This window comes from Tachysurus vachellii, chromosome 10 (assembly GCF_030014155.1).
Source record: "Tachysurus vachellii isolate PV-2020 chromosome 10, HZAU_Pvac_v1, whole genome shotgun sequence".
NCBI lineage: Eukaryota > Metazoa > Chordata > Actinopteri > Siluriformes > Bagridae > Tachysurus > Tachysurus vachellii.
Genome location: NC_083469.1, coordinates 19,517,144 through 19,534,317, shown reverse-complemented (window position 1 = coordinate 19,534,317; position 17,174 = coordinate 19,517,144). Strand labels below are relative to the sequence as shown.

The 17,174-nt window shown below is 39.7% G+C and overlaps 2 protein-coding genes across 4 annotated transcripts in view; one reads left to right on the top strand and one right to left on the bottom strand.

Moving 5' to 3' along the window:
- Positions 1–17,174, bottom strand: part of ywhaqb (tyrosine 3-monooxygenase/tryptophan 5-monooxygenase activation protein, theta polypeptide b) — a 130,279-nt gene that overhangs the window by 9,439 nt on the left and 103,666 nt on the right. The gene's annotated exons all lie outside the window — the stretch shown is intronic.
- LOC132852748 (signal-induced proliferation-associated 1-like protein 1) overlaps positions 1–17,174 on the top strand; it is a 51,452-nt gene that overhangs the window by 14,051 nt on the left and 20,227 nt on the right. For all 3 annotated transcript variants that reach the window (XM_060880146.1, XM_060880147.1, XM_060880145.1), the window contains exons 2-7: positions 9,297–10,957; positions 11,047–11,177; positions 11,720–11,908; positions 12,091–12,265; positions 14,188–14,291; positions 14,683–14,840. In XM_060880146.1, the coding sequence (XP_060736129.1) occupies positions 9,478–10,957; positions 11,047–11,177; positions 11,720–11,908; positions 12,091–12,265; positions 14,188–14,291; positions 14,683–14,840 (2,237 nt within the window). In that variant the 5' untranslated portion in view covers positions 9,297–9,477. The remainder of the gene's footprint in view (positions 1–9,296; positions 10,958–11,046; positions 11,178–11,719; positions 11,909–12,090; positions 12,266–14,187; positions 14,292–14,682; positions 14,841–17,174) is intronic.

Here is a 17,174-nt window from a genome sequence, read left to right as displayed (position 1 = left end):
AATCAACCTACCATGCATGTCTTTGGACAGGGGGAGGAAACCGGAGTACCCAGAGGAAACCCCCGAGGTACGGGGAGAACATGCAAACTCCACACACACAAGGTGGAGGCGGGAATCGAACCCCCAACCCTGGAGGTGTGAGGCGAACGTGATAACCACTAAGCCACCGTGCCTCCTATCCCAAGTTTTCCCTCTTATCTATTTTTTTTTTTTTTTTTATATTACAGTTTTATTCTTTAAATATTACAATGATCTTCGTGAAATCTTTTTTTTCCATAAAAAATGCATTTGTAGGAGCCTGCTGTATTGCTGCTAAACTGTATGATGCATGACTCTCAAAAGCCTATTGCACAGCTAACCTCATTAGATAGAATTTGTAAAATAGCCAAATATTACTGTCATCCTGCCACACCTAGGTAGACATAAACCAGGAAGGCAAACCAAATCAAATCTATGGTCACAATCCACTACGGCATTGTTCATTTCAAACTGACAAGAAGAGCCAGTAGTGACTTCCTCTGAATTGTACAGCATGTCTGACCAAATCAGCTAAATCTCAGGGGCTGTGTGTGTCCTCATGGAGATTGTGTAACTGGCTGCGCATCATACCTTGAATACAGACATGACTGTTTTGACAGTTGACACAGAAAAACCTAATGATCCTTCAGGTGCTTGGACCCCAATGATTGCTGCTTGTCATGGATTTTATTTTTATTTTTGAGCAGACAGAGATCACAGGGCAGTCATCAGTCTGTCTACTCATCAAGGTCGCTGAGATTGTTAACACCTTCGAGTCCCTCCTCCTCTTACTCATCTTCATTACTTCCTGTGTCCTCGGAATTCGACTTTCACCCTGGCTTTGTTTGCTTCCCCGAGGGGGATGTGTGCTAGTCAGAAGGCGTTACGTTCACAGTTTGTTCAGACAGCTGTCAATTCGCCCTGTGAATAATTTAAATCCTTTCACTGGCTTTGTCTGAGCTTTTGTGGCTGAGTTGTGAAATTGTGTCCTGTGTGACGCTATAGTGCTTTTACAGGTGGAGGGAAGCAAGAGCTTTACAAATGAAACTATTACGTAATCACTGCGTTACTTTATCTTCCACAGTGGAACAACATTGAACATGCATTTAGTAAATGTTTACACAAACTTTATAGTTGTAATGAATTGATTGACACCTTGTAGTTGCTGCCAGCATGATCCGGTAATCTTTGTTACAGTAGCTCCTCGGTGGGATCGGATCAGACGGACTAGCCTTCACTCACAGCGAACACAACAATGAGATTTGGCCTCCCATGACCTTGTAGCCAGCTTGTCCTTCTTTGTAGCCCTTTGCTGGCCCTAACCACTGTATACTCTGAACACTCCACAAGACCTGCTGTTTTGGAGCCGATCAGTCGACTAGCCATCACAATTTGGCCCTTGACAAAAACCCAGGTCCTTACACTTGCCCGTTTTTTTTCGCTTCCATCGCATCAAATTTGAGAACTAACTGCCTAATAGATCCGACCTCTTGACCTTTTTGGGTCAATATCCAAGTGAGATTTTCCACTGAAGCATGGGTGGGATTTTAAGTAGTGAAAATAAAAAAATGCATTTATTATAGATCTGTCCACCGCAGCAGAATGTGTCAAGTTGCAGAATGCTCCAAGCAGGAGTAAGAGCATCAGGATGACTCAAAAAGTGGAGTCATAGCAGGACATAAAAATAAGTGTCTGGCCCTGGCATCTGATCAGGCAGCAAGAGGACATGTACATCTTAACAGAGAGAGACAGAGACTAAATTACGTGTTCTCTAATCCGACAGTGTTATAAAAGGATGTAGAGTGTGAGACAGTGTTTGCTGTGGCAGTAGAACTTAAAGGAAAACCCAGAGTGCAACACACATGAGAGTGAAACCTTCCTCAGAGGAAAAAGGAATCTGGTCTAGACTCTTGGCAGAAATTATCACTTTATGCTTTCGTATAATTCAGATACAAACTGTGTGTGTGGGAGAGAGACAGACATGTTCACATCCTAGCCTGTGGCGATGCTGGACAGCTTCACTAATCGATACAGCGCTTCGCCCTTCGTCAGTGTTGGCTCTCGCTCTGTTGTCCAGGCCGGGACTTACAAGCTTTGAAAAACTTTCTCACAGCTAGCTCTGGAACTGGGACAAAAGATTTCAGAAAACTGTATTCGTCCAGTGGCTTTTTCCCGGCCTCATTTAAACCTTTCCTGGTTATTTAAACCTTACTTGTGAAACAGACTGCTGTCAATAGTGAAAGATGACAAGTGCACTAAATTAATCTAGTAGACTAGGTATGTGGAATGGGATCAATTATTGACTGAAAAACAAAGTCTAGTCTACACTTGTTCTTATAGGTGTGTGTGTGTATGTGTGTGTTCTACTCCAGAGGATCCTCCAGTCATGCGTTGGAGATAACAAATCACTTCGTCGTAATTAGTACTAAATGTTTGCAATGCTGTCTTGCTTGCACTGTGTGAAAGCAGTGTCCTCAATCTGGCATGCAGTGTTTTCACAGTGGGAGGTTTGTGATATTAAATACACTGTCCAGACACAAGCAAGGTCTAATCCAATGCCCACAGTGTAGAACAACACCACACACACATTCATTCTCCCTCCATGTTGCTCTCTGACTCATTAAGAACAATCTGTTCTTTAAATGAACAAGGTCAGAGGGAAAATGGCAACAAAAAACGTGTGAACCAGGGCTTCCAAAAACCAGGGGTCGTGACTTTGTTTGTAAATCCACTCACACCGTGTGGGAGTCTGTTTTGTTTAAAATAACATGACTAACATAAATTTGAAAAATAAATAGTCAATTCATTTACATATCCAGAGCAAGTTACATTAATCTCATTTATACAGCTGAGCAATTTAAGGGCCTTGCTCAGTGGCCCAGGGGTGGCAGCTTGGTGGCACTGGGATTTGAACTCACGACCTTCCAAAACAAAAAACACAGACACATTTCCCACATTTCATCTACCTCCAATGAACAAACTAGCATTCTGTATCATTGATTGTTCAGCACTTTCAAATGTATGGTCAGAGATTACCATATGACTTGCAGCTCATGACTATCATCACAACAAGAGCAGAAAGTTTTATATCAAAACAGGATTTGTCCGTCTGCACGACTGCTGCTCTGCATGAACTTGTTAAGCATTTAATGTTTTATAGTTCATCACTTGGAACTCAGAAAAGACATGGACGCTTTTCAAATCTTCCGGGTTTACACAAGATACACAGTTGAGTATGAGAAAGTTGGCGATCGTACACATTTGCACGGCAATTATAATCTACTTTGCTTTTGGCCATGTCACACCATCCTGGCTTGGATTATTTTTACATATATATAACACATCTCAGTAGACTAATAATAATACGTTCAAGGAACTTGCTTTTTTTGTTTTAAATATATTGCCATCACAGAAAATTCATGTCAAAATTCAAAACACATATTCCAACTTGGAACATTCCTGAGTCCATCCTTAAAAATACTTTGGTTTGCAGTAACAGTAAAAAAAAAAAAGGGTCGGTAGGTAGGTGTGTATATTTTTTTTTCAAGTGTCAATGTAAAAAAAAAAAGTACAATTTTGGTGATGGTGATTACGTAGGTATGAATTTAAACAAATTAGCATATCGTGACGTCACTGACTGGGTCTTCAACCCGTGCCTTCGGGCGCATCATTGCAAACCTCATTTTGATGCAGGCTATATAGACCACAAACAAATTTGTTTGAACGGTGACCACGAACATTTTGTTTACTGCAGCCGTTGCCATCATTACCAAGCGAGAACCGTTGACTCTGACTGAATGAGAGGATGAGACGAAGCGAACACACAGGCCAAAGTGTGACATCCGTTAACCAATAGTGTAAACATAGATGACGTCACGGGTTTTTATTTAAAAGAAAGAACATAGCCTTCGTTTGGATGTAGGCCTAAGTAATTTATATATTTACAATACTTACTAAAATATAATTAATATTATTTTATTGCTTTTGTATTAGTTGTTTAAAGAGTAAAAAAAAATTGGGTCGGTCTTGACGCAAATTTACAACCGGCAAGTCGGTCGGAATTAAAGCAAAAATAAATAAATAAATAAATTTGAGTCGGTCCTAAATTGACAGGGTCGGTCGGGTCACGGCAAACAAGAATATTTTTAAGGATGGCCTGACATAAGTCATAAGTTTTTGACATAATGCACATTTAGTATTAAATGTTAAACTTTTTAAAAAAATTTTTCTTAACCAGGATGGCCAGATTGAGATTAAATCTTTTTCATGCTAGCCCCAGGAAATCAGCACAAGTTACCTCTAACAGCATTCCAACACAGAACAAAATAACAAACAACACTCTGCATCATTTAAGTACAATTGCAAACATACTGGAGCAACTCTTATAATTACATAACTCCGATAATGGAATCCATTTAGCTTCAGATTCAGATGTTTGTGCCAGTCATTCCATGGCGGTGAGTTCACAATAACTTAAAGCTGTCTTACCTCCTTCAGACCTCACTAAAGGAGTTTATAAATAAATATGCATGTCAATTTGAATGTAAATTGTATAAATCAATATTGTAAATGCGATCCGAACGGGAAGCATCACAAAATTTAAGTTTAAAGCAGGAACACTACCTGAGAAGATAAGACAAATATATAGTTATCTGTACGTAGAAAATCAGAAATATTACACACTGCAATTTTAATATTAATCTCTCTGCTGAAAATTACACCATGGTGCTTGTTGCCTAGCAACACCATGCACTTTCCAGTCATTATACCTGGTGCCCTTTTTGGCTTTATGGCCTTTGACTCATCTGCATGACCAACAGAGATCATGTGTCTAGACCGGAGAGCTCCAGATTAGCTCCGTCTCTCCACTAAAGCCATGTGATACTTTATTAAATTGCCCTCATGTTTTATTTGGATTCGTTTTAGTTTTCTTTAGCCTCTCATTTTATGTAGCCACCACTCAGAACAAACTTTGAGGTGATGGCTTTTAAGTTTCTCATTGCAAAACATAGAGAGTTGTGCTTCAGGTATAAAGTTTTATCAAGTATTCCAACGTTTATGATTTCTTTATTATTTAGCACTAATATTTAGTGCCTAGATTTTACATTTTGTACGCTACCCAGGAATCATGAAAAACCTGGTAGGACTTGGCGATATAAAAGAAACCTCTCTTTTTCTGATTGCTACATAAAGCAAGCCAATCGGCCAAACAGTTGAGAGAGGAAGATGTCATTTGAGGGAATGAAAGAGAGAGTATTATTCAAACTGCTATATGTATTCTGTATTTTACTCCCTACTCAAATGCAAGGTTAATAGTTCTTCACAAATTTAAAGAGGCAGTTATGCTAATGTTTAGTTTGTTTGTCGAGTCAGTGTTTAATCTCTGCTGCAGTTGGAGAGTATCTGGTCAATGCAATTACGACATTTGGCAGGCGCTCTTATTCAGAGCAATGTACATTTATCTTATTGCAGCAGTTGAGGGTTAAAGGCCTTGCTCAGGGACCCAGCAGCTGGAGTGGTGGGATTTGAACTCACAACGTTTTAGTCGGTAGTTCAACATCTTAAACACTCAGCTACCAGTTCCCTGTTGGGCCTTTTTTTTTTTTTAAAAGAAGAATAAAGAAAACACCTCATCACCTCCTGACTTACTCTGTTATGCAGCAACAGGTTTCCCCTTCAATATTTTTTGAAATATTTTTTGGAATAAATGATTCCCATTTGGCTCTGAGATATTGTATAATCTTCCTTGGATGAGACCAAAATGACACTAAGCTCCTGTCACGTGGAAAAGTAGTAAAACTAGTAGCATTGCTAATTGCTGTGATGATGAGATAAACAAGTTTGAGATGACTAAGTCCTATCTGGCTGTAGAGAAGAGCAGCATGTTTACAGAGCTTGGTTTTAGAGATGCCGTAGTTCTTACCATCAGCCAAGTCTATAGCACACTTCATAATATCATGCAAATACAGGCCAAGCGCTTCAGGTAATGTTTGCCTGGTCTATTTGTTTGATTCATCTTCATCTGTCTAGTTTGAGTGAGTCTGTGCACAACGTAGACCTAGGTTCCTTTTCTTGGCTGACAGGTATGGTACCTGATGTGGTCTTCTGCTGTTGTAGCTCATCCACCTTAATGTTTAACTTGTTGTCTTCTGCCATACGCTTCTGCTCTCCACAGCTCTCCTCTGTCTTCTCTCATCAAACTGCTGTTTTTGATGGCAGAACTTCAGCTCACTAAATTATTTGTTTTTATTTGTTACACCATTCACATCCCAGGAGGTCAGCGGTTTCTCTCATACTCATGCCAGCCTGTTTGGCATCAACAACCATGGCATGATCAATGTAAACTAGATCACATTATTCCCTATTCTGATGTGCGATGTGGACAGTAACTGATACATGACCTGTATGTGCATTTATTCACTGCACCTCTGCCAAATGATTGGGTGACTTTAAATAACTGCTCGAATGAGAACGGGTAACTGGTGTTACATCGGTGTTCTTATTACATTTTTTAGGCTGATTTTTAGACTTTGTTCTCTTCTTGTTTACTTGCGCTTGGTAATTTGGTAAACAGTGGTGATTGCTTCATTAATAATGCTGTAAAGAAGGTCTTAATGGCTTAGGTTAGTATATGTGTACTAACCTAACTCGAGCTCAGATCTGTGCAGCATGTTATTTCATTTCCTGCTGGTTCTGATTAGGACATTTTTTTTAATACCACAAAACTGTAGCAGTGTGTTTTTTAGTGAGCATAGAAACATACCACAAGTCTTTGAGAAAGAGACCAGAGTGGAAAAGAGACTGAAATTGTACTTTCATAGCCATATAGGTGATTGGAAACCTGCTCTTTTCCAGGCTCCAGTTACATGGATCACTGGGAAAGGAATGATCATTGAATTAAAGCTCACTGACATGGTGCATATGTTATGCACCTCCATGGTAACTGAAGACACTTGCTGTAATCTAAAACAGAAGGTTGTTGTATCCTGCATCTCATAGTGCCCTAATGTTGTTCTTTAGTTTTTCTAATAAAATGATATGAAAATCACTTTCTCTGAAACGATTAGCAGTAACTCTTCTTGACTTGTTATGGATTTGCCTGCGTTTGTAAAACTTCTTTCAGGACTGGTGGAATCTGGATAGAATCCTTTCAGTTAATGTTGAACCCAAGATATTTTTACCCACCATAAATATTCACTAGACATTTTTGATTAAATGGGCGATATCTGAGTTCTGAGGCTTGAGATATCTTAATTAAACTGTAAGAACTTTCTCTTATGTAAAAGGTTTATGAAAAAAGTACGAGACTTTGAAGCAGAAAATCCCAGTAATTTTGTTACTTAATTCAGAATTTGTTTGATGAAATGAAAATGTGTGAAAGCTTCTTGAATGAATCTTTGAATAGTTCTTTGAAAAGCATATTGTCATTAATTAACTACTTAATATCTGTGAAAACGGTATGGTCTGTGATCATGGAAATGTGGAATTCACGTACCTGAATTTAGTGTTCTATTAATTATGTATATCGTCGCTGTCGGGCGGAAACCTCGTACGTCCAAATTTGGTCAATTTCATATTTTTTCACATATCGATGCTATTGGTCAGTCCCCACGTGGGTCTGTTATTTTTACAAGTTATTAACCAATCTAAAGTCTTGAAAATAGCTTGAGCGCAAATCTCATAACTCCATTGGACACTTCAACTGTACACCTCTTCCTCACTCCGCGGGAGAGCTTCGCGGCATATTTCTCCTTAATAAGTCGCAACGAATCAACACGTCTTCTGAGGTAAATGTCTTCAAAACACTGGGCTCAAAGAAAAAAAATCTTGACCCCCGCTAGTTCTGGTGCTCGTCTGAGGACAGGAATTTAGCGCAAGACAATCCACTGCAACACGGACTAAACCCTGTGCACTGCAGATAAGGTACGGCGTTTTTTTTAATTTCCTGAAAAATAACGGCTTTGGAGATATGAGGATTCTGCCCGACAGCGACGATATAATGCATTTGCCCTTTTCGAACATACTATAACATACTGGTCATATGATCACATTCCTCGGTCAGAGAACCTGCAAAATCTGCTCTTGTGAAGTCGAGAAGCTCTATAACTCAGTTACATTTGTGGCACTTGGCAGACACCCTTATCCTGAGCATCTTATATTTATCTCATTCTATGCAACTGAGCAGTTATGCATTAAGGGCTTCACTCCTGGATCCAGTAGAGGCAGTGTGGTGGTGCTGGGATTTGAACTTGCAACCTTCAGAGCATTAGCCCTTTGAGCTCTTACATCAAAGCTCTTATCACTTCTCACACTGCACCTCTCTCCGTCAGATATTCCAATACTGCTTGACTGCTCCCACCATCTCTCAGGGTAATAGGCAGGTATACAGCAAGACTCTTTTCTGTTCTGGCACAGAGGTGGTGGAATGAACGTTCCATAGATGTCCGAATAACTGAATCACTGGCTATCTTAAAACGATGGGGAACATCTACCTCTTACTGAAATACTTAAACTAGCACTTTTTTCCTGTTTGTTGTATGTGTATTAGTAAAAAAACAAAAAAAAAACCTGAACAGAGTTTTAGACTGATGGTATAATATGTCTGTATCCTAGTGAACCAGTGTTAATGTATTCTTTGATAGAGACTTAAAAGAACTGCTGTACGTCTCTCTGGATAAGGGTATGTTTTTCAAATGCCTAAAATGCCACTTCCCTATCTACATAACAGTTGAGCCATCATGTTATAATCGTTAAACTCTTGAGTAGCTTTCAACACCAGAGTCTGTGGAAATTTGGAATTCTGCCAACCTCAAAGCTCTTTTTCTGCTGCTGAGTTCATTGTGTTTTACGAGATCGTTTTAAAGGTCCCGAGGTCAGACACTTTGTTTATTTAATCCAATTTTTGGGAGAATTTATAAAATGATTTATTTATTTTTAAGAAATGATTAACCTAATGTACATTTACATTTACAGGGTTCTCTTTTCTTTAGTTAAAGACAAACTACACATTGTTTTGTATTGTTTATCATTCAGAAATAAAAACTCCAGTCATAAACGTTGTCATAATTTTCTTGATTCCACTTTTGTTCAAGATGGTCTGAAAAGATTATTCAGTAACAAATGAATTTATTATTGAATCAAAGGAATCAAATCCATGAATTTATTTGTGACCAGAATGTATCGTTACACCATAATTTACCAAAATGTCTTTCATGCCTCATACCAGTAGGAAGCTCAGGTGTTGCCATTCCTAACATGAATGAATCTGTTTCTTGCAGGTTGTGTGAATGATCAGGTATGACCATTTTACAAGATCACCATGACGGCCTGAGAAATATTGCACTGATGCTCATAGTCTCTGGAAACCAAAGAAAAAGGACATAGTCTCAGTGGAACCGCAACAACCCCACCCTCGAAAATGCTCCAGACTTAAGCCGCTCAGTTTGGTGAGACGTCACCATGACGAGCATGAAACGCTCACCTTCTGAGCGACCTGCTGTCGGGACAGTCCTTGCCTCTGAAGAATTTTATACTCGTCCGTTACGTCAGACCAATGGGGGGGTAAACCCTCTGCGCCCTGAAAACTCTTACCAGACAGGGGGCATGACTGGAGTACCAAAAATGGGAGTCCGAGCTCGGGTTGCTGACTGGCCACCAAGGAGAGATGGGGGAACTTTGCGACCAACCAACACAAATTCCGATACAATGACTCACACGGGAGCTAGCTCAGGTAGTCAGCCCAAACTTGGTGTTCTGATTGGCCCCCAAGATTCCTTAATGCTTCAAAACATCCAAAAGACACTTCAGAGCAAGATAAATGCAACCGGTTGTTTAAGTTCTATGGAAGCGCAGATGCTTACAGTTGACGATTACAGAAGCTCTTCTCGTGGTAACACTAGACGCATCCGACAACGTAGTAATAGTGACATGACCTTAAGTGAAATTGATGGTAGTGGGGATAGTGGGGAAGATTGGGGTACTACAGGGACAAAGTGGTCTCCATTGCACCGGGAGTATGGCAGCACTTCCTCCATTGACCAGCATGCAGTTTCTTCCTCTGAAATCTCAAGGAACAGCTTCTTTGAGATGTTAAAGGGCTATGAAGGGGAGAAGCAAGACCAACGCAGCCCAGCACCTGAAAGACTGGCAGAACTATTAACAGTCTCTACCAAAGAGCAGGATCTGTTGGACTCGGTTATAGAAGACTTGAAAAACGAGTCACCTTCTATTCGGTTAAGAGAACGAGACAAACCCCCAAAGCGAAGGTCCAAATCAGAGACAGGGGGTGAATCAATATTCAGGAAACTCCGCAGTGCAAGGACAGATGTGGATTCTCCAAGGGCGGGTTCTGATATGGAGGACAACCGGCTTGAAGATTCCAAACCTCCCTTAAAACCCTGGGTCTGCCAGAAAGGCTTTGCACATTATGATGTCCAGAGCATGTTGTTTAACATGAATGAGGTGATCCAGAACAGACAGAACTCTGCAGCCAAATGCAAAAACACTACTTCTGGTGCCTCTGCTGCTTCTGCATTTTCTGGTTCAGCAACATCCACTTTATCTTCAACACACAGCCTGCCATACAGCTCTCCTGGTGGCAGCCAGGAGGAACTTAACGTGCGGGATAGTCCGACTTTGGACACAGCTGATGATGAGGGCAATGAATTAGTACTGAAATGTCCTTGTTTCTGTACTGAAACTGGGGGTGACATTAGACATAAGGCCGGGGTTGCTGTATCAGGTGAGCTGGGTGGGGGGAATTCCAGAGTTTTTGGACGAGATGAAACTGCACTAAGCCATCACTGTGCCAACGGAGGCATTGCTGTCGTAGAAGGTCCCAAAGACGCAGCCAGCTTACTCGGTGATCGTGACAAGCAGTATGCCATTGAGCATGTGGACCTTGGAGCGTACTACTACAGGAAATTCTTTTACTTGAGAGGTAAGGTATTTCCTTTGGTATACAGGGATTTTTTTAGAGCAAAAGTATGTGCATCACCCATCTCATATTGTGTTTCATGCCATTTGCAGAGCACTGGAACTACTTTGGTATAGACGAGGTATTGGGCCCAGTGGCAATAAGCATAAGAAGAGAGAAGTTGGATGACCACAAGGAGCATGGCCAGCAGTATAACTACCGAATAATATTCAGAACTAGTGAGGTCAGTTTACCAAATACCCCCTTCTAAATAACAATAACAGACAACCTCTCTTCACCTTTCAATGTGTTGTATATTTTAGGCTTAATTGTAAAATTTACTGCATTGTGAGAAACCTTCCTATAAAGGACATTGCATTGCTTATTGACTTAGTTAAAAGACTTATGGAATGCATCTAATACAGCTTCTGTGGCATGATGTCTCATATTGTTGGAAGCAACCTTTCAGACGCATTTATTTCTCCTGACAGACCACTGAGTGCTGTTGCATAACTAATTCAAACACACAAGCATACAGGGAAAAGGCTAAACGAAGAAGGGAGAAATTGTTTACTGCTTGTCCAAAGTTTAGGGAATCTTTTTAATTCGATTTTAGAGTAAACTTGTATCAATAAATAAGAGATCTGAAATATGAGTGCTATTTTTTTCATTCAGTGCTCTAAATATACCTCTTTGCCCTACTTATATTGTATTCGCCTATGTACAGGCTTATCTTTGTCAAGCATGTCAATAATTCTGGCACTGACTGTGACTCTCTTTGTTTAGCTGACCACCTTGCGTGGCTCTGTGCTCGAGGATTCAGTGCCTTCCACTGCTAAACATGGCACTGCTCGAGGGCTACCCCTTAAAGAAGTGTTAGAATACCTGTTACAGGAGCTGGACATTTCCTGCCTGCGGCTTGCCCTCAATACCCCAAAAGTTACGGAGCAGCTGATGAAATTGGATGAGCAGGGGGTATGTAGACCAAAAGCCATACTTGCCATGTATAATCCTTTAGCTCTGTTCTTTCCATTCTGATACTTTGCTTATGGATTTCAGCAAGGCTAGTTTGTTATAGATCATTTGCATTTATATCACAGCTGCATTCTTTATGATGTTTTTATATTAATTCTTTTTTGGGTCTTTTGCATCCTCAGCTTAGCTTCCAGGTGAAGGTGGGGGTAATGTACTGCCGTGCAGGCCAGAGCACAGAGGAGGAGATGTATAACAATGAAATGGCTGGTCCTGCCTATGAAGAGTTCCTGCAGCTCCTTGGAGAGAAAGTGCGATTGAAAGGGTTCAGCAAGTACCGGGCTCAGCTGGACACCAAGAGTAAGCGTTATACTTACACAGGTTTATAACTGAAGATTTGTTTCTCTGATTCTAGGCTAAATAGACTATTCCTTAAAATAGGGGTTCTCAAACTCTTTGCGGAAAAGCTGCTTTGAGACAATGTGAATTGTTATACAGTTGTATATTGTTGTATATTGTTGTATTGTTATATATTGTTGTAAAGCGCTATACAAATGAATTGAATAATTAATTATTTATGTAAATGGCTTGATATTTTCTAAATATTCTTTTGTAGCCTAACAACTTTAATCCCTCAACATTTTAATTACTGAACACATTTCTTTTAGTAAAATCATTAGATACAAGTTAATTTTATAGGCCTTCTTGTTTTTGAGCTGAGGTTCGTTTAGTCAAACCGGCAGGAGCTCTCGCCATGAACTTGATTAAAGCCTGACAAGATTTGATCAGGAAAACTTAGTTTACCCAGACAGACCACAGTGTTAAAATGACTCCTTAACTCATCTGCAGGATGACGGGCCAGACTGTCTTTATTTCCACATCATTTTGTTCAGAGATATTTCTATTTACTTATGATTTAATGGTGACTATTTTGCCATTAATTTAGGACTCTTTTGACTATAAAAGCAGAACTTAAAATATATAAAATGTTTCACTGTTTTAAGCCAAGCTAAGGCTAATACATAGTACTGTCTTTTGCTAAGGTTTTATTAAATAAAGAATTGAATGAATTGGAAACTCCAAAAGTGGCTTTTTTAACTGGCTGCTTAATTTCTTAATACTTGATCTTGACTGTCTTTAGTAAACATCCAGAAAAAAAAGACCCATGCTCTTGGTGCATTTCTCCCTCAGGCTTGTATACTTTTACTTTATTTCTTTATCTGCAGCTGTTTTTTCTATCTCTCGTTCATTTTTTCTTGTGTGGAAAAATTCTTTATCAGCTGCCTTCTGACATAAAAGTTAAATGTGTCAGCTGTTTTTCCCCTTTGGGTCTCATTAGATGTTGATGGTACGTGTATACTTTTGTTAAAATACCCTATAGTTGTGATTGCTAAGTTGTTTTTTGTCTTTAAAACATATTTATTTACATGTGACTAAATTTTACTTTAGGTTTTCAGGATAAGCAACTGCTCACCTTGGCCTACTAAAATAGTTTTATTATATTATATATGTTATATTTAACATTCATCACGGGTGAAGTTATGGTTTGTATTAAACTTGGCATAAATGTGGATGCATTTTTCTTTTCTTTTTTTTTTCTTTTTTTTTTAATATGTATTGTCAGTATATTCACTCTACACAGTAGCAAGTGACATAACCGCAACTGACCATTCATTTTCTATGCAAGTGTACGACCCAGAGCTGTGATTTCAGTCAATGTGGCACAAAACAATGAGGGAAGAGACATCTGAATTGAGCTTTTCCTCAGTTTTATGTAAATTTAGTAAAACCTGGTAAAACAACAAATCAAACAAATGGCTTGAATTATTCCTCAGGCAAATCCAATAGCGTGTGTAGTCCAATGTTTCTTCAGTTCCTTCCTCACAGTTTAAGTTCCCACCTGCAGTTAGATCTCATTCACTCTTGACTGCACAAAATGGAAAGTTACACCTTGCCTTGTCATATACAAGATCTTTAAATGTCTATTGAGAATGTAACAGATGGTTGGCATCTCTGTTGCGTGTATGTATCTCGATTAGCTCGAATTGCTAAGCTGCCATAGACGCTAGTGCAAAGCCTAGCATGTGACCTATAAATCAAACAACTGATTTTATTGCAGATTAAGGCATTGTAACATTTCTGTTTAACTTCTTAGAAGCTCTATATAGCTGCTTTTATGTTCTCCCATAAAGTGTACTTGGGTGTAAGTGAATCTCTAAATAATATAAAAAAAACACACTGTTGTCGGCATTATTAACAGTCTGCTACCTCTTCTCTTCTAGCGGATTCCACTGGGACACACTCTCTGTACACTGCATACAAGGACTATGAGATCATGTTTCACGTGTCAACCATGTTACCATACACTCCAAACAACAAGCAGCAGGTTAAGCAGTGCTTCTGTCTCTGTCTGCTTTTCATCGAGTTTGTATTTTTATTTCAAAATAAGATCTTGCTTTGGGGCTTACTTCACCAGTTCTTCAACACTTGCCTAAAGATACCTGTTAGTTTAGTTATTGTTTGCACAACAGTGAATTTTGCCTCGAGATATTTTCCGTTATTAGTAGATGAGGTGTCTCATAAGCAGTAAATTACAAAGTATTATTTGGATACTTGAAATTCTGAAAGCTACTGTAATGCTGAGACTAAGAGATACAATACAGTGCTTCAGAACCTTGCACTGCGTATGACATGTACAATTAAATTATACTTTATGTTTATGCATCTGGAGATATGATCCGTCTGTACTTATATTCATGTTTCTCTTGTTTGTGTAGTTGTTGAGGAAGAGACACATTGGGAATGATATCGTCACCATCGTTTTCCAGGAGCCAGGAGCTCTTCCCTTCACCCCCAAAAACATCCGTTCACATTTCCAACATGTCTTCATCATTGTCCGCGTTCACAATCCCTGCTCGGACAACACCTGCTACAGGTAAGCAGCAGAATCAGGTGTAACATTAAGCATTATGCATTTTCACAGCAAAATCAGCTTTTACGTTATTTGTTTATGGTGCTTGGCAGACATTAAACTGAAGTGTTATTCTGTTGTCACACACGCATTTTAAGTTGATTGTGTGTAAGAAATGGACCCTTTAGGGCAGATTTATTTGGTGAATCTCCATTTACCATTTTGCAAATCTCCACTGGTTTGCCAATTTAATCTATTACGGTAGTGCATGCAAGTAGAACAAAGGCATAGCCAGCATACTTAATTTGTGCTGGATCCTGCTGTGCAGTTGACACCTTCGGGCCTCACTGGAAATGCTTGCAGAATCCCTTGTTATACCATGACCATCATACCCGTGCTATTAGCTCTACATAAGATTTAACACGTGGTGTGTTTGTGTACTTGGGTAATTTTCCTCCCTCCACATTTGCACCATTATCTCTCACCTGGTACCCCTTTTTTTTTTTTTTTAACTGGAAAACGTCAAAACATTTTGGATACACAAAATGTTTAAGGAGTCTGTGTGCTTCTGTGTTTTAACTGACATTTAGGAATTGTGCTGTGCTGATAAATCTGTCTTTAATATTATTTTTAAACACTTTCTGGTCCTTTTAGAAAGAGAGTCTGGCACATTTCACCAGCGACAAATCATAGAATTCAAAGAAACTTGAACAGAAAGAATAAGATTTTTAGTTTAGGAGACAAGGAGAACAAGAAAAGTGTATAGTTAGAGCTGATAAAGTGGCTTCATGAGGGCAAAGACAAAATACAAGGACATGCTGGAGTGCAAGCTGCAGCAGAAGCAAGGGTGGACCATTAGTGTCAGTATTTGGGGAACTTCATTAGTTCAGTTGGTAGCCAAAGCTAGCGCCTTTGCGTTCAGCATAGATACCACACCCACCTTCTTGTGGCAGTTGCTCTGTGACATCCCTTCCAATCACAGAAGCCACAACCTCTGCTGACCTCCTCCTAGGCAAGGCTGTGGGGACCTGACAGAATCAGCCCCAGGGTGTTAGGGCTAGTGCCAGCCAGTTTTGTAGTATGCTGCAGTACCTGTTCTCTGTAACACTGCAGAGAGTGTTCTAGAAGTCTTCCTGCATCATCCCAATACTATTAACAACACTAGTACCCCTTAAAGACTATGGCCTTGTTGCAATAACAATATTTTTACCAGACAAACGGTTGCGACTGAGGCTCTGATCTCTATATTCCACAGAGCTTACTCACACTTGTGGGTCACTGGGTGAATTGTGTTCCCTCCTGCCTCTGGATCTTGGCCTGACCAGCAGCAACAATCTGTCAGGGGGTGGTGAGCAATTCTTGGGGAACCCCCAACTGAACTGGGGAACTGAACCTTCCTCTCTCCCTTCCTCTTCACGTTCAGTATTACTCCATGCACCAGTATTCTTGGTGTCTGTAGAAGGTCTTGTATGATTCTTCCCTTATTGGGTGCATTTTTATTGGTAATGTTTACTGGAGACTGTTTGAGGTGCACTTTGTCTTGGTGTTTGGAAAACAATCTTCATCTTAACATCAGCAGTATGAGGGAAGTGTCCCCCTGGTCTAATTTAACTTGACTAAAGGCAACGATGTGCTATGAATGAAAGGTTCCATTTTCATTGTGAAAGGTAAATGGATTGGCAAAACATGTTTAGTGTGGATGTGGATGGTTCCAGTTTTAAAGAACATTTTGAACATTCTGCCCACAGCAGGATATCCAGGAGCACCTTTTGCCAACAGCTTATTCTACTAAGGTGCTCAAACATGTGCCTTTGGGATCTTTTCTACCCACCTCCCAGCATCATAATATCCCTGTTCTTCATCATGGCAAATAATGGATCACAAAGTCAATATAAATTAGATATTTACTCTCAGTTCACCACTTAAATCTTTTCCATGTCTGTCTATTTATAGTCTATAGTTCCTGGTTGTGTCTAGTGAAACACGCCCCACTTGTCACGAATGTCATAACGAGTTAAACTGTGAAGCGTTTTCGGAAGAGTTCTATAGAGGGTGTAAAGGACATGCTGCTCTGATTAAGTTTGACTATGTGTCTGCTCCATGAACTGTTACCTAATGTGATGGCACAGAGGCGCGGATTCCACATTTGCGCTTTGAAAAGTGTTTTTTTTGTCATGTATTTTGTCTTAATTTTCCAGATGAAAAAGGATTAAGTGAGATTAACAGATTAATGGCATTATAAGAACCAAAAAGGCTTGAAAATGCATACACATACACACATGCACTCAATCTCCTATTGACTGCCTCAAGAGGCTGAACTAGTTAAGTGGTGTATGTGTGCAGGACTCTTCTTAGACC